The sequence below is a fragment of the Bison bison genome, unplaced genomic scaffold (assembly GCF_000754665.1).
Source record: "Bison bison bison isolate TAMUID 2011002044 unplaced genomic scaffold, Bison_UMD1.0 scf7180017864456, whole genome shotgun sequence".
Classification (NCBI taxonomy): domain Eukaryota; kingdom Metazoa; phylum Chordata; class Mammalia; order Artiodactyla; family Bovidae; genus Bison; species Bison bison.
Genome location: NW_011495018.1, coordinates 6,174,956 through 6,196,338, shown reverse-complemented (window position 1 = coordinate 6,196,338; position 21,383 = coordinate 6,174,956). Strand labels below are relative to the sequence as shown.

Genomic DNA, 21,383 nt, shown 5'->3' with positions numbered 1-21,383 from the left:
CAAGAATACTGGAGTGGGTTGCCATTTCCTTCTCCAGGGGATCTTCCCTACCCAGGAATTGAACCCAGGTCTCCTGCATTGCAGGTGGATCCTTTACTAACCGAACTAGGAGGGGAGTCACCATTATTTTGTAAAATGTAATAATGCTGCAGCTTCTGAAAGCTGACTCTACATTTCTGTATTTACCTTGTTGTTACAAAGTTCTTGATTGCAAATAGTTCATGGTCTTGCCACTCACTCCCATAGACGACTCTTAAAGAATATTCTTGCAATGCTTTGATAAAGGAAAAGAAGTTACAGTGATTTAAACTGACATTTATAGTAAATGTTTTTCTGTTTGTAAAGATCACAGTTCAGTTCAGTCTGTATGTGTTAGCCACTGGGCAGTCTTAAGAATCACAGCCCTGCTTCCTTGCAGCTTATAAACACACAGATAATTTTAATGCTTTGTGCATAGTGGGACTTATCCCAGGCACTAATTATCAATTTCTTATGTTACCAGACTGGTGATTGGACATGGTTAAAAGAGTTTTATCAAAGACTTATTGATCAGAAATGGCAGAGGAAGAAAAAAAGCAAAGAACACTGGTATCAGAAGGCTATTCTTTCGAAGTTTTTGTATTACAGGTACTTAGCTATTTGTTTATTTTTATTTGAAGAGAAAAAATGAAATTCTGATATAAAACTTAATTTGAAGCCAGTAAAGGCAATTTTTTGGCTACTGTTATTGTTGACATTTGTCCTGTATTCCTTTTTTTAATGAGATTTATGCTTGGTTATAGAATCTAGTTTTTTAAAACTGGTGGGCTGTTACATAAAGTTAGCTTAAGTAACAATGTGGTTTTTTTTTGCTTCTGATTTGGCCAGTATCAATGGTGATGGAGCTGCTCAGCCTGTCCCGTCTGCCACAGAACAGCAGGAGTCGTCCAGCTCTGATCAGACCAATGATTCAGATGGGGCTTCATGGCCTGCCCCCTTTGAAATGCCTTCTTCAGTCTCTGAAGATCCCAGTGCTTCCAGTCAGGTTAGACATTGCTTAGATGCTAATTCAGCAAAATCATTTAAGGAGACAAAGCCAATTATCCTATGAATAAAAAATAGAGAAATAGGAATAAAAAATATTCTATCAATTTATGTCTTCACAGGTACAAAAAGTCCTTTTTTTAGTTTTTCAGTATGGAATTTACAAGGGTTATTATGGATGGCTAGATCAGATTTTTTTCAAGAAATAATTCAAAGATGTTTTTTAAAGTTTTAACCACATTTAAATAGCTTATTAATATGTTTATCAATACTGATTTATCTCCTCGTAGTCATAAGGAGATATGGTGTATTTAAACTGTGGAAATATTAAGTGCCTTTCAGATATTGAGACTCACAGGCCTGTTTGTAATTTAAATACTAGCCTTCTACCTTAACTTACAGTTGGATTTGTTAGTCCTGAAATAGCTCTGCACATTTTCCCAGTGGAGTTGCTAAGACTTAACCTACATTAACGTTATAAAGCTTTTAGAAAGAAGAGAGAATGGACTGTGACCTCTTTTATCTCATATTTTTGGTTTTATCTCATATTTTTGGTTTCTTCTTACTATTCATTTGTTTTTGTCCTTATTGTGTGTCAAGTAACTCCATAGATGTAAATGGTGCATGTTTATTTTTAGGAAAATTGACAAGCTTGAGGTAACTTGGTAAATTGCATTTCTCCTCTGACTGTGTGCTCTCACACACTGAACGTTCATTATTAGATTGTTTCTGTCCTCGCAAATTATAAGGTCATAGGAGACAAAATACCTTTAACCTGATTTTGATTTAGTAGGTTTTCAGATAGAGATGCCTCACTGAACTGTGTAGTGAACTTAATTTTTTTCCAGAGTTGGGAACACTGTAAGGAAGCATAAGGGAGTAATTAGCATCCAAGTCCACATAGTGATAACCCAGGAGGTAGGGAAGTTATTAACATAGAAATGAGAAGGGGCGTGGGTGCTGGGTCCTGGCAGGGTTCTGTGTCATGACTTGGGTGGTGGTTACATGGATAATTTGTTTTCTAATTAGTCATTATACTGTGTTCTGTATAATTTATGTACTTTTCTGATTTGATTATATGGTTAGACAGCATCACCGACTCAATGGACATGAATTTAAGCAAACTCTGGGAGATAGTGGAGGACTGACGAGTCTGGTGAGCTATAGTCCACGGGCTCGCAAAGAGTTAGACATGACTTAGCGACTGGCCAACAGCAAAATATGTGATTATACTTTACTGAAGGAGTTTTTAAAAAATTATTTAGTATTCTTTAACTTCAAAACACACACATTATAAAAAGACCACATAATGAAAATTCTAGTCCTGCTGCCCATCTCCCCTGTATCAGCCTTATCATTCTGTCCTTTAAAGGTTACTTTGAAAAACTTTGGAGGCTTTTGAGAATCTATAGACTTGCCTGTGGAAGAAGTGACTGGAATCTATTTAATGCTTCTTATGCCACATACGTTATGCCATGTATGGCGTGTGTATTTTTCATCCTTTTAGCTGCATATGTATTATGTTGATGGTATTGTTTTACAAATAAATAAATAAAGCTCATAAAAAGTAGATGTTTGTCTGTGGTCACACAGCTGGTGAAGTTCAAGCTAGGGTTTAAACCCTGGTCTTTCTGATCAGAGGCCTGTTCTCACAGCAGTACTCCACTGTGTCTGTATATTCCACACATTTAGACTGCCCTATGAGCAGTCAAGTTGTCTGGGCAATGGCATATCCCTAAGCAGAGCTACCCTGCCTACAAATAATCTTTTACAGAATGGTTTCTGTGACATATATAAATCTCTAAACTTCAATTCATGAATTCTTGCTCCCAAGACTAAATCGGCACGTTTGAGGCCCATGTTAAGCAGTAATAGAGTTTAAGTAGTTCTCTGGTCTGGCCTTGGAGCCAAACTTTTATTAAGAACATTATAACCTAGAAACCTATAAATCCCACTAAAGCAATACGTGGCAAATATAATTTTGGGAATTGATCCATAGGTCGATAACTTGTCTGTATAAATAAACAATAGCGTACATGATTGAAATTCTTTAAGGACCTTTGCAAAGAAGACATGCAAAAGCACTGGAGATCTCCCGCTGCTTACCTCATATTTACTTTCTTTGAAAACTGGTGCTAAGCTTATTAGCACACAAATAGGAATAAGCAACACACACATATGCTCACAGGTACACACACATATGCTTGCTCATCTTGGTTTAATGTTTCTTAATGGTTTTTAATGGCAGCTGCCCTAATGGTTGGAAAATCAGTGGACGCGTTTACTACGTCAAAGGTTCCTCTTCCTATGTCTTTTCCAAAATATATTCCACAGATAATTATAAGAATAATAATAATCTGTAATAAGAATAAAAAGTTTTACAAGATCAAATAAATTTGGGACTAATGGATTATATAGAGGTCATGTAGGTTTTTCCAGTGCAGGACCTCTCAGGAGCCTTTTATGGTGATAATCTTTGTTACTCTCCAAAAGCAAATCCTTGTAAACAGTGTTTTTCAGATCTGACTCTGGGAATTTTCCACCAAGTACCCCAGAGACTAGACTTCTGTGAAAAACACATTAGATTGTGTGAAACTGAGGACTGTTCTGATGACCAGTGTCACAAAAATATGGCTGAGGTTTCTTAGGAAATTTTTAATCCAGTAGTGATGGAATAGGCTTTGAAAGAGCAGTCCTGTTCAGTGCACCCCAAAAAAGAGGAAAAAAAGCTTGGAAAGCTTAAAATAAATCTTTAGTCTTGATTTAAGTAAGATCTCAAATGTGTTTAGCTTATTATAGTGACTGACAATTAGGAACTGAAGTATGCACCCCGTGAGGAGAGGTAATGATTCATATCAGCTGTAATTTACAAGAGCAAGTTTGAGCTGTATGCCTTGATGTGTGGGTGATACTCTTTAACAGTAGGCCATCTGTAAGAAGTTATGACAGCAGAATCACTCCTGTCCTTGCACTTTTCACAGGGAAGTGAGCCTCTTGAACCCTCATACATAGTGGGGCATGTGGCCTCAGCGCCTAAAGAACAAAACCTGACTCCTTTATTCAATGACGGGGAGAACAGTCAGGTATGCTCTCTGTGGGGTCCAAGTCGAGACACCACATCCCCAGTCTACTTCGTCATCTAAGAGCTAGTCTTAAATTGGAATTTATAGGGGAAAAAAAATCCACTTGATCCTAAAAATCTCTTCCTAAGCATCTCTGTGATCTTCTCGCACTGTGGCTTCATTTATCTTTTCTTTGTCTTTTCCTTCTTCTAGTCTTTTTGTGGCTCATGGGGGGAGATTACAGATCCCCTGTTTATTATATAATCTTTCTATTTTATTTCAAATCAAAGGGTCTTAAAAATGATTTTGTTCGGAATATTTTGTGGACGTTTGAAGACATACACATGTTAGTTGGCTCCAACATGCCTATCTTTGGAGGCGGCCGATATCCAGCAGTCAGCTTACGTCTCAGGTAACGAGAATTATGTTCCTTTAGAATCGTGTTCCAGTTTGCTTTCACCTGCTTATTTTGGCATCCTTTCCTTTTTCTAGTTTTTTTTTTTTTTCACTTCCCTCCTTCCTGCACCAGTTGAAATGGCCACAGTACGGAAGGAGTGTTTCAGCAAGTGCTGAAAACCCTGTGGCTGGCTTTTCACTCTTGTCCTCAGTAGTGGAGTCAGAGACCTGCTGTACTGACTGAGTCTTAGGTCTGAATCTACAACTTGTGAGAATAGAGTACAGTTTATTTAACCAGTTAAGAAGGTGGTTTACCAGCTTCCTGTTAACTGCTTGTAAGCATTTTTTAATGTTCCAGTTGTACGTGTTCACATCGTCTACCCTGTGTGAGTTCTGACTTGGGCGCTGTGATGTGTGCTGGTCAGTCTTCACTGCAGTTTGTGTGAGGACTGTGCAGTAGGCTCCCAGTCATCTGTGTCGTAGTTCCTCCTGTTGCTCCTGAAAGCTCTTACGGACACCCGTTAGGAGTCCAAGCAAAGCTTATGGGAAGATGTGAAGCACAACATACCCCATGAGCTGCGTATGCATGTCTCATCAGAAGAGAAGCATAAATGGCATTCTCCAACTAGGGAGGACAGATTAAAACATTCTAATGAGGGCAGTAAGTCTCAGATGATTTGTAATGGAACATTTTCATTAATCAAATAACACCAGAAATGTGTTTTTAGGGATAACAACAAACCAATTAATGTGCTTACTGGAATTGACTATTGGTTGGACAACCTGATATGCAACGTGCCAGAGCTTGTCATGTGTTTTCATGTAAATGGAATTGTACAGGTAAGCCTGATACAGTGTGACTTTTGAAATACTCTCTCAACTACAGACTGGGGCAGAAAGTACCTCACTAAAGTGTTTAACACTCTTGAGTAAGGTATATTTTGGCAAGGAAGATAACTACGGCTAAACTGAAATTAGAGTGCTATTATATTTGAGTTGGTGCTGTCAGAATTCTAGATGTTACAGGAGTTTAACTTATAGGTAATTTGTGAGCAGGTCATAAATATTCTAAAATCTACATTTTTAGCTGGAGAACTGTAATTTTAAGGCAAGCACCCATAGTAATTACTTCAAAGTGTCTGAACAGTGAAGGTGTGTGTTCATTATCGTGTACTGCTATTTGGTGTACAGATATGAATACTTGATGCAGAATGTTGAGGAAGGGCCCAGCAGTAACTGCATAAAGTAGATAGCGAGTCTGGATGACCAGAGAAGGGTGTGGTCGCTTCTGTTTTGACCTGGTCTGTTTTCCAATTGAGTTGCAGTTTCTAGTCTTATAGAGTATTTCAGAAAATATGCTCAGAGGCATTTAGGGAAGTGCGAGCCGGAGACAAGCTAGAAAAAAAATGAGGAGGCACTTTAGAGATTGTGATGGTGATAGCCTTGCAGCCTGTCCTCCACACACACCCCATCCCTCCCCACCCCCGTGCTCCATTTCTTTAAAGGAATAGTCCAGAACTCAAAGGAAAAGCAGTGTGCACTGGAGATCCTGCCCAGGTGACTCTGGTGTCTGGGAAAAGAAAAAGCCAAAAACGTATTTTGAGAAAGCTTACTGGGTGAAGTCTACCTTGATTTATCACCTTCCCAGTTGAAAACCATGAGGGTAGAATGGAAGAAAGTGTACAGTACAACTTATTCTGTGGTTGGGACAGAAATGAGATGTGCCTAAGTCTGTGGTTCAAAGTATGGTGATGACTCTCCCTTAAGAGTTATTCCTGTGGTAAACCACCACATTGCTGGCAAGGACGGGTCAGATTCCTTCAGAGTATTAGAGCAGAAGAAAGACCGAGAACCAGTGCCTTAAACTCTCATGCTGCGAAGGTCTCTAATTGCAGGACTTATACATGTGGTCTGTCTTTAATAAGAGAAGTGTTGCTGTGCAGGTTTTCTCAAACTGTCTTTTCTCTGTTTTATAGAAGTATGAAATGATAAAGACAGAAGAAATTCCCAATTTGGAAAACTCTAATTTTTCTACTAAAGTCATAAAAGACATTGCACAAAATATTTTATCATTTTTAAAATCTAATTGTACCAAGGAAGGACATACCTATTGGCTATTTAAAGGTAAGCTAATGTTTCAATGAGTAATCATTGATTTGATTGGCAGCTGTAAAATGAGGTTTATTTGGTTTTTTGTTTTGTTTTCTTCCCAGCAAGTGGCAGTGATATAGTGAAGCTCTACGATCTCACTACTCTTTGTGAAGAAACTGAAGACAAATACCAAAATCCATTCACAATGCCAGTGGCTATTCTTTTATATAAGTGAGTGCTTTAAGTAGTTAAGATGAAGAAGTAGCCTTATTTAAAAGTTTTAAGTATATGGCCTCACTATCTATGCCAAGGTTTTAAATACCTTTTAGATTTTCATAGTTTAAAAAATGTGTATGTATATACATCTATATACTGTTGCAAAATAAATAGGAAAAGGGAAAAGAGCAGGGGTGTAAAACGCAATGTTTTGTTGTTTCTTATGCCCTTATTCTGCTGGAAGGAAAGAAGAGCATGCCTAGACTTGAGTCTGGAGAAAATGATGAATGGGCAGTAAAGTTGATATAAACTCCTTTTAGGGTTGCTTGCAACATGATGATGAAGAAGAATCAAAATAAGAAACACTATGGGACGGTTCGAACCCTGCTTCTGAATTGTGTTAAATTGCTGGACAAAAGCAGACATCCTCAAGTAAGATTAATATACGCCCTCTAAAAGAATTTTGGCATTCTGATAGAGAATGGTTGCCTAGACATTAACGCCACCTAATGCATAGTCTGTAACTGCCTGATCTGGTTTGCTAACCAGTCACCACATGTTGTGCCTAATCTGAACTGAGATGTGCTTTAAATGGAAAACACACACTGAATTTTGAAGAGTCTGTGTGTGTGCACATGTGTACACGTTACATATTGAAATATTTTGTGTTTATTGAATCAAATATATTAAAATTGATTTCGCCAGATTTTGTTCCATAAATTTAGAACTCACATAATTTTAACAAAGTAGTGCCATTTTTCCTTTGTATTTTCATTGTTAGAAAGTGGAAAACTATTTTATAGTCTGTCTTGAAAGACCCATTTACATGAATAAGGTCCACATTCTGTACCTCAGTATATAAAATCATCTCTTTAAAAACCTGTCTTGCACCCCGTGGTTTTACATCACCCTTATTACAAACCTCAGTGGTCTGAACTTGATAATTGTATGTCTCAGTGTAAGGCTAGTTGTTGTATCCTGTTTAAGTCAGAAAAGATACTTAGTATTATGATTTATGATTTTTTTAAAAGAGTCAAGTTAATTTTAATTGTAGCCATATTCAATTTGGAGATAAAGATTTTCCCAGAGACCAAACCAAGAGAAACTGGTTTCAAAGAAAAGTGGCAGAACACTTTTTGGATTAAATATCTAACTGCAGATTAAGGTGGTGGTTAGTAAGTTAGAAAATAGTGTTAAGGCTATTGCATGTCTGTGATAAAGAATTACTTAAATAATAGAGTAGAATAATGCTGATAACGTAAATGCTAATTTTAAGGGAAACCAGAAATTTCTGGACTTTTTGCTCATTAAGCTCATGGAGGTTTTTCCCCTAGAACTGTAAATTGTATGGTAAATTCCAGTTTCTTGGTTGATACAGAGTGATGGCTTGCTAATATTTTAGTTGTGACACTTTACATATGAAAATTTGTCTCCAGTGAAACACAGTTGTAATTTTTTCTTAAGAGAGAAGGCTGGGAATAGTCTCAGGAAATACACATGTCAACCCATGAGGATTTTACAGTACATTGAGAGCATTGGTACTTAGAATCAGGAATGTTTCTGTGTGTATGCCTGTCTGTAGATCTCCTCAGATTTCTTAGTACAGTAGTAAAGTTCATTTCGTTTTAAAATGCTCAATTTTGGTGAGTCACTAATATATTTTTTTCTTTTTGTAAGATTATTGCTTCAGCCAATTACATGCTTTCAGAACTTTTTCAATTGGATGAACCTAAAAAAGAAGAAAGTTCAGAATCTCCATTAAATGAGAATTCTGATGAAAGTTACAGTGAAGAGGAGGAGGAGATGCCAGACAGCGATGAAAACGGGTCATACAGCACTAGCTCTGACCCATCAGACGATAACAAAGCAGTAGCTATAATTAAGTCTGTTGGAGAGCTGTCCGTTCCAGAAAAATACAAATCCATTCATCAAATCAGGGTAAGCATGTTGACATTTGCATTAAAATTTCATCAATGGAATTAATTGAGTACAGTGAGCCTCTCAAAAGATGGCGTTACTTCAACTAATCCTTCATGATATAGGATCTGATAATCATTAGCTCTATGAAATCTGAAAATCAGTTTTATAATTGTCACAGGGTCACTGACCCACATGTAAACTGACGGTGGGCAGATGTGTAAATGACACGTCAGTATGTTAATTTTCATGTGGGAGATTTTTCTTTCCAGTGACCAGTGTGCAGCCCCCTCTCCTCAGGGTGCCCCTTCCCAGTTGCTGTGTTGCTGGGAGACAGCATCTGTGGCTTGGTGAACATAGAATCAGAGCGCATGGGCGGCTTGTTGATCCATGTGTGAAGAGACCTGGTACCTTGTCCCTGTGCCATAGGACGGTACCTTTCAGTGACTGTGGGCATGTCAGCTGGGTTGGACATGTCCCTGGTCACTGGGACTGGTCACGGCCCAGTGGACCCTAACAGCTTCCTGCCCGTTAGGTTTCTGTTGGTGTTGATCGCGTTGACTGTCATACCATCCATTTTTTCTAGACAGTGTTTCATTTTTCCAAATTATTACTACTTTCCAGTCGTATTTATAGATAATCTCTTACTTTAAGCTCTGATGTTAACTTTCAGATGGAAATTTTATATTCAAATAGGTTTTTAGAGGATCTCTCTGTCATTCCAAAACATTGCCTGTCCTTCTGACCTCTTCTTCATTTCTCCTCTTGTTTACCTTAGCCCCACTGCCTTCTTCTCTGTCTCTCACGTTCAGAGTCATGCCCACCTGAGGACCTGTGCATCTGTTGTCACGTGTGCTCGGAACTTACCCTTTCCCCAGACCTTTTTGTGGCTGGCTTTTTCTAAGTTGATTGAAATGTCACCTCCTCTAGGAGACCTTCCCTGACTGCTCTAGATAAAACATGCTCTGTTTTTTTCTCCTTCATGGGGCTGGTAATCTGTACCTGAAATTCCCGTGTGTCTGTGTCCCATCACTGAAATACAGGCTCCCTGGAGGTATGGGCTCCCTGGAAATATAGGCTCTCCTGTATCTCCGTGGCTACAACCCATAAAGTGCACGTGTGCTCAGTCACTCAGTCATGTCTGACTCTTTGCAACCCCATGGACTATGACCCCTTTGTCCATGGGATTTTTCAGGCAAGAATATTGGAGTGGGTTGCCATTTCCTCCTCCAGAGGATCTTCCCGACCCAGGGATCAAACCTGCATCTCCCTCACTGGCAGGTGGATTCACCACCATTGTGCCACCTCGGAAGCCCACAGCACATAATTGGTGTTCAGTAAATATTTGACTAAATCACCGCAGGAAAAAGTCATTAACTGTCCATCTGAATTTTAGTGCACTTGGCAGCTTGAGCAACTCCCAGTACAGTAAAAAAAAATGTTTCTTACTGTAAACAAAATCATTGGTTGTAAAAGTTACCTTATTTGGGAAACTGCTTCGTCAACAGAATGCAGTTACATTTGGTGAGTGGTGTGTTTACAGATTTTTTTTTTTAGCAGAGTACTTTGTATCAATATCAAAAGCATTCAGAAATAGCATTCATATAAACATGTCTTTTGTGTTAGCTCTGCCGTATCTCAGTACTTTCTGGGAACAGACAGTGTGGCTCCAGGGCCCCGGACTCAGCACTCGCTCACTGCAAGCTTGAACACAACACCTAACATCTGAGTTTACTTCTCTGTATAATGAGAGCAGTAATTCCAGCCTGTAAGATTCACCAAGTGGAATGCCTCACAGAACTACTTACACATCGTATCACTCAGTAGGCAGAGGTTATTAACTGGCTCTGCTCCTAATTAAGTGTATACATTATACATGAGACCGTGGGCAGTACTGGTTAACATTGCTAAACTGCTGATATTGTGAACTGTGTGTTAGCAAGCATTAGTAGTGCTTGCTGGGGGTGAGCTGACCTATCGGATTAGATGTAGATTTATTTAAAACATTTCTTGCTTGCTTTTTTGGTTGTAATAGAATTATATTTTTAATTTTAAGTACTTAAAGCAACATATACTGGAAGATCTTTTTAAACAAGATTTTTGTTGATGCTTATATCCATTTACTCTGCAATTAAAACAAGATTAGTGTGTAATTGAAACAGTTCATTAACCTTGAAACAGATACCTCACTAAGCTGAATACACAGAAAAGTTCAAAATTTATTGATTTGCAGAATTTTAGTAATTCCTGGGAGATGGAGTTTGTTGTATTGGCAGCATGTTAATAATTTTTAACGTTTGTTTCTGAAGCCCAGTTGTGCGTTTCCAGTTTGTCATGACACAGAAGAGCGCTGTAGGCTTGTGCTGAGCTACGTTCTGGAGGTAAGTTTTAGTTTAGACTTCATTGTTTGAGTAAAGCTTGTACTTGACACGCAAATGGCACTTGTCTGCTGCTGCTGAGTCGCTTCAGTCGTGTCCGACTCTGTGCGACCCCATAGACGGCAGCCCACCAGGCTCCGCTGTCCCTGGATTTTCCAGGCAAGAACGCTGGAGTGGGTTGCCATTGCCTTCTCACTTGTTTATTGGTGTCTGCATGTTAATCTTCTTTTAAATAAATTTTTATTGGGAGTATAGGGGCTGTACAATGTTGTGCTAGTTTCTGCTGTACAGCAAAGTGAATCAGCTAAATGTTATTCTGAGTGATATTCTACTGTGATATTTTTCCCCCTTAAAGCATGAATTGAAAATTAGTTTTTCCTAACTTTCAGGCCAAATATAGTTTCTAAAGTATGTTTTCAAAATATAAATTCTCCTAAGTGTATCTGGTTGTCCAGATACTGTGTTATATTTCATTTCCAGTTGATGTTCAGTGACATGTAAACATTTCTCCTTTTTTTTAAAGGGTTTAAAGTCTGTGGACAGCAGCATCAAAAAAGAAAGTGACCTCCCTGCTGCTGACCCCAACACCCCAATCCCATTAAAATATGAGGATGAATCCACAAGAGGGGGTCCTGAGGGTCTAGAGAAGCAGATGGCCTTGTTTTTGGACAAAAGTAAGTTGAATTGAAGTGCAAATAAGGCCATTTCAATGGAATAATGTACTGGACTTTTATCAGTAGCAGATTTGGGTCAATTAAGGCCTTCATTGAAAGGAATTCAGATAAAGGATACATATGAAAGGAAAGTAGGGGAAGATATCGTTTCATTCAAGTGTAAAATAAAGCAGGGTGATTTCGATCCTTGGTAGATATTTCTAACAAGAGCGTAAGGAACCAGCCTCCTCCTGTCACCCGCTGTGAGGAACTAATGCCCTCAGCCCTTAGGCTTCTCCTGAGAAAGCCTTGCTTCAGTAGGAGCAGTCGAGGGCTTAAACACAAGGACTTAGAAGCCAAACCGCACAGCTTCAGGTCTCAGCTTCACTGGGGCAGGTTGTTTGACTTTGCTGAGCCTTGTTTTCTCTCCCAAAGTAGAGACAAAAGCAGTGCTCCTTTAAAGGGGTGCTGTATGGATTAAGTGAGTTAGTGCAGGTAACGTGTTCACAGCAGTGCGTGTGGCGACCAGCGCTACCAGAGCAGCGGCAGCCTGTTCCCCTCACAGCACTGGACTAAGCTGCATGAGTACTCACAAAGCATTGATCTGTTCAAGGACGTCACTTCACGAGGAACATGTGGGCTTCAAAGTAAAAGTGCTGAGTTTCTCATTTTAATCTAAGTTGATTTCTTTTCCCAATCCTATCCCCGCTCCCTTTTTTGAAACCAATTTCCAGCTAATTTTAAAAGTATTTTGAAAGCCTGTATGTTTAAAATAGTACCAAGAGCTTTCTGAAAGGTTTTCTCTTCATGAGCGTAAGTGGGGTGTGGCAGGACTCACCTCCCCAGCATTTGTTGTGCCTCCTGTGTGCAGGTCTGAGCTTGTACACACCGGCATTGAGACTCCTGTCTCTGCTTTTTTCATGCTGTTGTCTTTTCTGAAATGCCTTTTCTGTCTGTTCCTTCCTCCCCCTCTCAACTGTTGAATATCCTGCTCTTGTTTAAGGCCTCTGTGTTCACCACCTCTGTCTGAGTCACAGTTCCTTGGTTCCCTCACCGCTTTGTCCTGTAAGCACTTCCTGAAGCCTGCCTTAGTCATCCTCAGCTGTGCTTAATGGTTTTATACACACACACAAATACACTTGTGAGTAGAACCTCATCTTTGGTTCTCTGACAATGCCTCACACATCGAAAATGCATACAGTAGCAGAGGAAAAAGAAATACAGGCATGAATAAAACCATAAAAGAGCCTTAAATACTTTTCATTTGTATTTTGAAAGACTCAAACATTAGAGCTGATCAAAAAAACGAGAAATCTTGAACCTGGAAGATGCTGAGCATGACATAATAAGTGGTGAGGAACCATTTTAATGTTTAGAACAGGAGTTCTACTGTGATTAAAGCTGTGCTTTAGGAAAGTGACGGAGAAGGCAACGGCACCCCACTCCAGTACCCTTGCCTGGAAAATCCCATGGATGGAGGAGCCTGGTGGGCTGCAGTCCATGGGGTCGCTAAGAGTCAGACACGACTGAGCGACTTCACTTTCACCTTTCACTTTCATGCGTTGGAGAAGGAAATGGCAACCCACTCCAGTGTTCTTGCCTGGAGAATCCCAGGGACGGGGGAGCCTGGTGGGCTGCCATCTATGGGGTCGCACAGAGTCGGACACAACTGAAGCGACTTAGCAGCAGCAGCAGCAGGAACGTGAACTTTGGGGCAGGTTGACCCATAGGCTAGAGAAAGGAAGTAGATGGCAGTCATGAACCCAGTGATGTCAGTGACCCCCAGAGAGAGTGACAGAGTTGACAGCTGCGTGGAAGCGGGGCTTTGGAGATCTCAAGAGTATTGAGACACTGCTATTCTATTAATACTTCGCTGCGTTTTAGTAGCTTAGTATTTACCAGTTTTGTTGTAGCTGTTAATTGTACCGAAGCCTGGTGTGTTTATATCAAGAAACAATTTTTTTTTTTTTACAGTGAGACTTATATTCAAATAAAATGTGCGTCTTTTCCCCCTCATGTCGTAGTGGGCTCCCTTCAGAAGGGTAATTATTCCAGTCAATCTGGAATGATCCCTGGTTCTTGGCAACATAAAATGAAGCTGCAGCTGATTCTCAAGTCATCAAAGGCCTATTACGTCTTGTCTGATGCAGCCATGAGTCTTCAGAAATACGGAAGAGCATTACGATACATTAAATTAGCTTTGCAGAGCCATGGTAAGTCACTGCAGATGAATATGTGTAATAGCTTTGGGAGGAGAGATCAGAGAAAGCATCTGAATCACAGTGAAATTTTACTCAGTGAAATTTTCATGTAAAAAATTTTTTTTCACCTTGTATGTTTCCTAGTATTTTCCACTCTGGTTTAACAACCCTTCATTTTGAAATACAGGAAAGATTTTCGTAAGTTTTACTGTGTCCTTTCATTTTTAACGTGCTGTGTTTTTTCTCCTTCCTGCTCTTTCCACATAGATACTTACTGCTGCCTCTGCACCAATATGCTTTCTGAAGTGCTGCTGTTTCTTTCTCAGTATTTGACGCTCTGCGGTGATATCCAGCTAATGCTGGCCCAGAACGCAAGCAACAGGGCGGCACACCTTGAGGAGTTCAATTACCAAACGAAGGAGGACCAGGAGATCCTGCACAGCCTCCACAGGGAGTCCAGCTGCCAGGGTACGTGAGGGAGGGGGCCTGCACTGTGGCTCAGAGAAGTGCCAGAAATGTCAGGGTTTCATCGTTTCTTAATGTTAACATTGAACACAATCCTGTGTATTTGTGTCTAAAACGGTTTTGAAGTATTTTGTAATTACTAATTATACAACTGGAACTAACTAAAAATAATCTCTGGAGACGATCATATTAACCATTTTACACTGTCTTTCTGTAATAACCCTTTCGTCAACTGACCAACCCATGATTTTCTTTTGAAAAGGAATTAGCAATGCGTAAAAATGAATGTTTTACCTTCTGAATGGTTCCTGGGGGCTAAGATACAGAGGTCGTTATTTTTTGAACTTGGTTCACGGCTGTGTTTTTGGAGTCGTCAGATTTTAAGCCTGGGAGATGGGAGACTTTAGCCCACAGCAGCAGTATTCTTCCTCTTAGCTCTATCCAATAGATATAAGCACCTGCGATTAGGGCAGTAAATGAGACATAAGGTGCTTTTGTAATGTATCATGAAATTGTTTATTATGCTCTTGAGTTGTTTATATCACTTGATACCCACATCCCAAAGTTTTGGACTGTTAACATCTAGAGAGTACACAGAGGGAGGAAATGTATAATTTTCCTTGGGGGTTTCTTCCCTTCCTCCCTCTTTCTTCCCTTCCTCCCTGTCCGAATTTCTCAGATGACCGTTTTATTTTAATAGATGTGGTGAGAAAATCCGTAGTTTGTTTTTGGAGCTCCCATCATGTTAGTTTCACTTAAGGTGCCTCTTTGTAAGAGTGATGTGCTCCCTGAAAGTTAGCAGCAGGGGTACTGCCCTTTTTTCTTTTGAGTTTTTGGGCCCAGCCCCTGAGTTTACTCCAGTCTCCACTAGATGGCAGGTTTAAGTCTTTAGAGCTTATCAGTTAGCTTCTTCTGCGACTTAAACTTGCTATCAATATAACGAGGCTTCCCTTGTAGCTAAATTGGTAAAGAATCTGCTTGCAGTGCAGAAGGCCCAGGTTTGATCCCTGGGGTGAGAAGATCCTCTGGAGAAGGAAATGTACATAACTAGCCTCTGGTAGCAGTCAGAAATTTATTTCAAGAACAGTTTTCAGTAATTAAAAAGAAAAAAATGGTTTACTCTGTATCAGTGGACAACTTTAGGTCTGTACCAATAAGCAGTACATCCGGTAAAATCTGGGTCTTGGGAATTGTTTGATATTTTTAGGCAGGAAAGTACTTCTCTTAATCAGATGTTAATGTTTCAAGAAAATGCAGTTGTTTAAATAAATTCAGAGACCTTCTGAAATTTAAAAGTTTAGTGGTATTAATTGAATTTTAATATGTTTATACTATATTGCATCTATTTGATCTTTTGTCTTAAAAGTATTAGATTACTTAGATGCTAAGGAAGAAGGGTTCGTATGACTTGTGGTAATGTTTCCTCTTTTTCTTTTAAGGATTTGCATGGGCCACTGATTTGTCTACAGACTTAGAAAGTCAACTTTCAGTTAGTTGTAAATGTTATGAGGCTGCTAATGAAATCTTGCAGTTTAGTGACTTAAAAAGTCAAAATCCAGAACACTATGTACAAGTACTGAAGAGAATGGGTAACATTAGAAATGAAATCGGTGTCTTTTACATGAATCAGGCTGCTGCGTTGCAGAGTGAGAGACTAGGTGAGTATCTTTCTGGAGTCCTCTCTTTATCACCTATTCTGTTAGTAAATCATGCTGATTTTTACATAGTTAAGCCAAGAACTGTGGCATTTGGTTTAATGTCATAAAGGGATGCACTGTTTATCTTTTATTATTAAATCCTGAAGAAATCAAAGTAGGAAGAGACATTATTTTCCCTTGGGAGTTATCATTTCAGTGTCTTCTGTCCTCCACCAGATCAGTTCAGAAGTGAGTTGGACAGTCAGCCATGTGGTAGGCTTTGTTCTGGATATAAAATCAGCTAAGACTTAGTTTTCCGAGTTGGGAAGCCAGATATGAATACAGATCTCTGAAAAATGCTGTAAGTACCAGTGCAGTACAGTAGAGGAGTGGGGAAAGAAGATGTTTCCTCGAGTTGCGTGTTTTTGGAAGGCTTGTGGGAAGAAGGTATAGTTTGGGCAGATTGCACGTGACACGTAGGGCATCAGCAGGCAGACGTGGGTAAGGTGGGATGTCCTGACCAGAGTAGGCAGGAGGGAAGAGCCAGAGATACCGTGTCAGGGGGTGTTGGGAGTAGCAACGAGTGGTCTTCAGTGATTCAGGCAGAGGGTGTTGGAGTCCTCTGGACCCATGTTGAGTGTGAGAGGCCAGTGGACATGTGAGTGAATGGTCTGGTCTAGTAGTCAGAAATGTGTGGGGTAGCAAGAGCTCTTTGGGTTAGCGAGACTAGGCTGGGAACCATTCACATCAGGGTGATAGTTGAACCCATGGGAATGGGTGAAATTGTAGAGGCTGTACACACAGCATGAGAAACAAAAAGGGCTGAGGGAGAGAACTGGGGACCGTGCATGAGCTGAATAAGTAAGTTACTGTATGCCTGTGCCCTGTGAGCGGTGCTTGGTGCTAGGGTACAAGAGGTCATTGCTAGTGGGAGGACCTGAGCTTTTTTCTTGTTGTTACTTATACATATATAGCATATTTTTTTAAATTGAGATATGAGAACATGTGCTTTTAAGGTGCCTCTGGAGGAGGAAGTCAGTAAAGGCATATGAAAAGTGGTAGTCAGAAAGGAGAATTCGAGAAGATGCAGATTGTGCCTCTTAAAATTCAAGGGACCATGTCTCTAGAATCTTTATAAAATGGTGCTTTGCTCAGATGTTCTTATTTGCTTGCTTTAATATCAGCTTATTAATAGAGAAGAGGATTCAGAATATTGTTTTAGCGTGCTTGGCTGCCATAACAAAATAGCATAGACTAACCTATTGTATAGCATAGGGATATAGTAGGGAACTCTGCTCAGTGTTATGTGGCAGCCTGGGTGGAAGGGGAGTTTGGGGGAGAATGGATACATGTGTATGTATGGCTGAGTCCCTTTGCTGTCAACCTGAAACTATCACAGCATTGTTAATCAGCTGTACTCCAATACAAAATAAAGAGTTAAAAAAAAAATTTCAATGGACTAGATGGTTTCACAAAGAAGTTGATGTCTCACAGTCTGGAGCTAAAAGTCCAAGGCTGGATTTCTCTGAGACTTCTCCCGTTGGCTTGCAGGTGGCCCCCTTCTTGCTGTTTTCTCACCTGGCCTTCTGTCTGTGCACATTGCTGGCGTCTGTCTCTTTTATGAGGACAGTCACTTTGGATCAGAGTCCCACCTTATGGACCTCCCGGGTGGCTGGGTGCTAAAGAACCCACCTGCCAATGCAGGAGACACGAGTTTAGTCCCTGGGATGGGAAGATTCCCTGGAGTATGAAATGGCAATCCACTCTAGTGTTCTTGCCTGAGAAATCCCATGGACAGAGTAGCCTGGTGGTCTGCAGTCCACAGGGCCACAAAGAGGAGGGCACAACTTAGAAACCGAACAGCAACAACAGATGGCCTTAAAGGAATTGCGTTTGTGTTTAGGACCTCAGCATAAGTCTGGGGGTGGGGAACACAGGTGTGAAGAGAATGTAACAGGTGTGAAGAGAATGTAACAACAGGTATGACAAGAATATAACAGGTGTGAAGAGAATATAACAGCTGTGATGAGAATATAACAGGTGTGATAAGAATATAACAGGTGTGATGAGAACATAACAGGTGTGAAGAGAATACAACAGCTGTGATGAGAATAGTGCGCTGCAGCTGACCCAGGCGGCTGGTGCTACCCTGGACAGCCTGTCACTGCCGCGCTCCTCTCATCGAGACACACTGGTGGGCTTACGCTGATACCTGCTTACGCAATTGTTTTCTTTCTTTTTTTGGCAAAGTGAGCAAAACTGTGTCCACTGCAGAGCAACAGTTGTGGAAAAAAAGCTTTTCTTGTTTTGAAAAGGGAATTCACAACTTTGAGTCAATCGACGACGCCACAAATGCGGCCCTTTTATTATGTAACACGGGGCGACTCATGCGGATTTGTGCACAGGCACACTGTGGCGCAGGTGATGAATTTAAACGCGAATTTTCACCGGAAGAAGGCTTGTATTACAATAAGGTAACACTCTTGTATATTGGGCTTCATCTGTTCACACTTGTCATTTGCACTTTGCTGTAGCTCCACTAAAAGGTTATAAAACTAAAATAGTTAACTGTGGTGATGGCACAGGATGAGACATCAGCAACTGGCCTAATACTAAGGATTCAGTAGTGAAGACGACAGGTTGAATTGATAGGGAAAACACAGTTGTTCAGTAAATTGCATTGGTGTAACCAGATTAAAGCCACCCCAGTCTGCGTGGTGCAGTGGTAAAGAATCTGCCTGCCAGTGAGGAGACACAGGAGGTATGGGTCCAGTCCCTAGGTTGGGAAGATCCCCTGGAGAAGGAAAAGGCAACCCACTCCAGTATCCTTGCCTGGAGACTCCCATGGACAGAGAAACCTGGTTGACTACAGTCCATGGGGTCGCAAAGAGTTGGACACGACTCAGTGACTGAACGACAACTACCACCAGAGCAAATGTCAAATGGATGAAAGATCGACATGGAGAAGTGAAACTGTAGAAATCTCAAAGGAAAACACAGGTAGATATTTAATCTGATGAGATGGGACTTTGCCTTCATAACACTGTGAGCAAAAATCGCAAAGCAAAAATCCATCCAAAGATGGATGTTCATATGCATAAAAATTGTTTTTTAAATGCACAACAGAAAGCATAGTTGCAGAGTGGTCCAAATCTAGGGAAAATAAAGCACACGACAGCTCAGAGGTTAATAAGCCCTTAAGGCAAAAAGAACAACTAAGAATCATCGAAAATAAGCTGCCCCAGTAGCAGAAAGAACAAATAAGCTTGAGCAAAAAACTGGTTCATATGTAAGAACAATTTCAAAGTTTTATGAAATTTTTAAACTGAGTTTCTTTTATCAAAGTGTAAAATTTTTTGGCAAATGGTGCTATCTAGTATTGGAGGAGGTATAAGAACTCAAGAACACGCATTTAGTCAAGAACTTTGAATCTGTTTAAATTATATTTAGTGAGTAATGTTCATTGCATATTGAGCTTTAAAACAAAGTGATCTTATTTTTCTTAAGTTTATATATTCATAGAAAAAGTGGATAAGTACACACCAGAAATGTAGAAATTATTGGTGGGTGATGGAATTCAGTGAGATTTTGTTTGGCTGAATACAATGACCGTGCATTTCAGCATTGTGACGGAGGTGGGGAGGATTGCTGCTTTATACAGTCAAACCCAGCAAATTGTTCTATCTGTAGACTTGTCAAAAAATATTTTATCTAGTTTGCTAGTTATATAAGCTATAATTTTCATTTAGAAAGGAGGGAAAAAAATGAAGGAAGGAATGCATCCTCATGGTTCACACAAGTCGTAAAACAGCTTGGCTGATGACAGACTAGAGGAAAGGTGGGCGGCCTGCAGCCCACTTGAAATTACTTCCGTCCCTGAAAAGCGTCATTGATGTACTTTTCTCCCTTTCTTTGTGACACTGTCCTGTGAATTCTCTCAAGTGAAGTTGCTTTGGGGTGACTGTGAGGCGTGTTTTAGTTTAAGTCACGTCTTGAGCCGAGTCACAGCGGCCCTCTGTGCTCCCTACAGGCTGTTGATTACTACCTGAAAGCTCTAAGGTCCTTGGGAACACGGGACATACACCCAGCCGTCTGGGACTCGGTGAATTGGGAACTGTCCACTACTTATTTTACGATGGCAACTCTACAGCAAGATTATGCTCCATTATCTAGAAAAGCTCAAGAGCAGGTAATAATATTTGCTGGATTATGTAGAAGTATTAACCTTATATATTCCTTTGTGTAACAGATACATAGCATCTGTTACAGTCTTTTCCTTGACGAGCAGTATTTGTTTTTAAAATTCTTATATAAGATTATGAGATGGTCATTATTTTCCCTTTCCCTTAAAAAAAAATACACAGATTGAAAAAGAAGTCAGCGAGGCGATGATGAAGTCCCTGAAATACTGCGACGTGGACTCGGTGTCTGCCCGACAGCCCCTCTGTCAGTACCGAGCTGCAACCATCCATCACAGGTTGGCGTCCATGTACCACAGCTGCCTGCGGAACCAGGTATTGCCATTCCGATTCCAGTCCAGTTAGAAGTGTTGCTTTTCTTACATTTCTGTATAGATTTTAAATGCCATCTGTTCTTGTAGCCATTTCAGAAAAGCTTGGAGGGTAGGTATTTCCCCTCCCCCCATGTTGCATATTTTTTCCATTACAATGGATTAGGCCTTAGTTTGCAAAATTAGATATTTACTGAGTGTATTATTTTAGTCTCTTTTTTTTTTTTCATGTAATTACTCTTTATAGAAATGGTTCTATGCCAATTTTAAAGTATCCATCACCCAGTTTTAAAAAATTTTACTGTGACATAGAGCATGCATATCAAAGGACACAGGGGATACATGTGAAGCATTTGTACAGTTTAAGGAATAACAAAGGAAAGCCCTGCGTACCTCACTTTGCGGTTAAGGAGGGAAGGTCCTTCAGGTGCACTCTGTGTGCCCCTCCCCCTGCTGAGTCTCTCTCAGTACCCGTCCAGATTAACTTCTGTCCCAGATTTTCTATTATGTCCCTACCTTTTCTGTTTTATCACTTAAGCAGTATGTTTATATTTTATCTGGTTTTGAACTTTATAGAACAAACCATACTGTATATATTCTTCTGTGACTTACTGCTGTTTAGTTAACATCACATTTTGGAGATTCTTCCAGGTGGATGCATAACTGTTCATTTACTTGGCCTCAGTTCAGTTCAGTCGCTCAGTCGTGTCCAACTCTTTGCGACCCCATGAATCGCAGCACGCCAGGCCTCCCTATCCATCACCAACTCCCGGAGTTCACTCAAACTCATGTCCATCGAGTCGGTGATGCCGTCCAGCCATCTCATCCTCTGTC

At 40.2% G+C, this 21,383-nt stretch overlaps 1 protein-coding gene across 4 annotated transcripts in view; it reads left to right on the top strand.

The window, feature by feature from the left end:
- Positions 1 to 21,383, top strand: part of EDRF1 (erythroid differentiation regulatory factor 1) — a 33,766-nt gene that overhangs the window by 5,229 nt on the left and 7,154 nt on the right. For 3 of the 4 annotated variants that reach the window (XM_010859162.1, XM_010859161.1, XM_010859164.1), the window contains exons 5-21: positions 503 to 627; positions 868 to 1,024; positions 4,005 to 4,106; positions 4,376 to 4,497; positions 5,210 to 5,321; positions 6,458 to 6,605; positions 6,695 to 6,803; positions 7,109 to 7,220; positions 8,466 to 8,726; positions 11,015 to 11,086; positions 11,607 to 11,757; positions 13,761 to 13,949; positions 14,205 to 14,405; positions 15,842 to 16,060; positions 18,290 to 18,513; positions 20,070 to 20,228; positions 20,404 to 20,553. In XM_010859162.1, coding sequence (XP_010857464.1) covers positions 503 to 627; positions 868 to 1,024; positions 4,005 to 4,106; positions 4,376 to 4,497; positions 5,210 to 5,321; positions 6,458 to 6,605; positions 6,695 to 6,803; positions 7,109 to 7,220; positions 8,466 to 8,726; positions 11,015 to 11,086; positions 11,607 to 11,757; positions 13,761 to 13,949; positions 14,205 to 14,405; positions 15,842 to 16,060; positions 18,290 to 18,513; positions 20,070 to 20,228; positions 20,404 to 20,553 — 2,613 coding nt within the window. The remainder of the gene's footprint in view (positions 1 to 502; positions 628 to 867; positions 1,025 to 4,004; positions 4,107 to 4,375; positions 4,498 to 5,209; positions 5,322 to 6,457; positions 6,606 to 6,694; positions 6,804 to 7,108; positions 7,221 to 8,465; positions 8,727 to 11,014; positions 11,087 to 11,606; positions 11,758 to 13,760; positions 13,950 to 14,204; positions 14,406 to 15,841; positions 16,061 to 18,289; positions 18,514 to 20,069; positions 20,229 to 20,403; positions 20,554 to 21,383) is intronic. The other variant, XM_010859163.1, reaches the window with a different exon arrangement.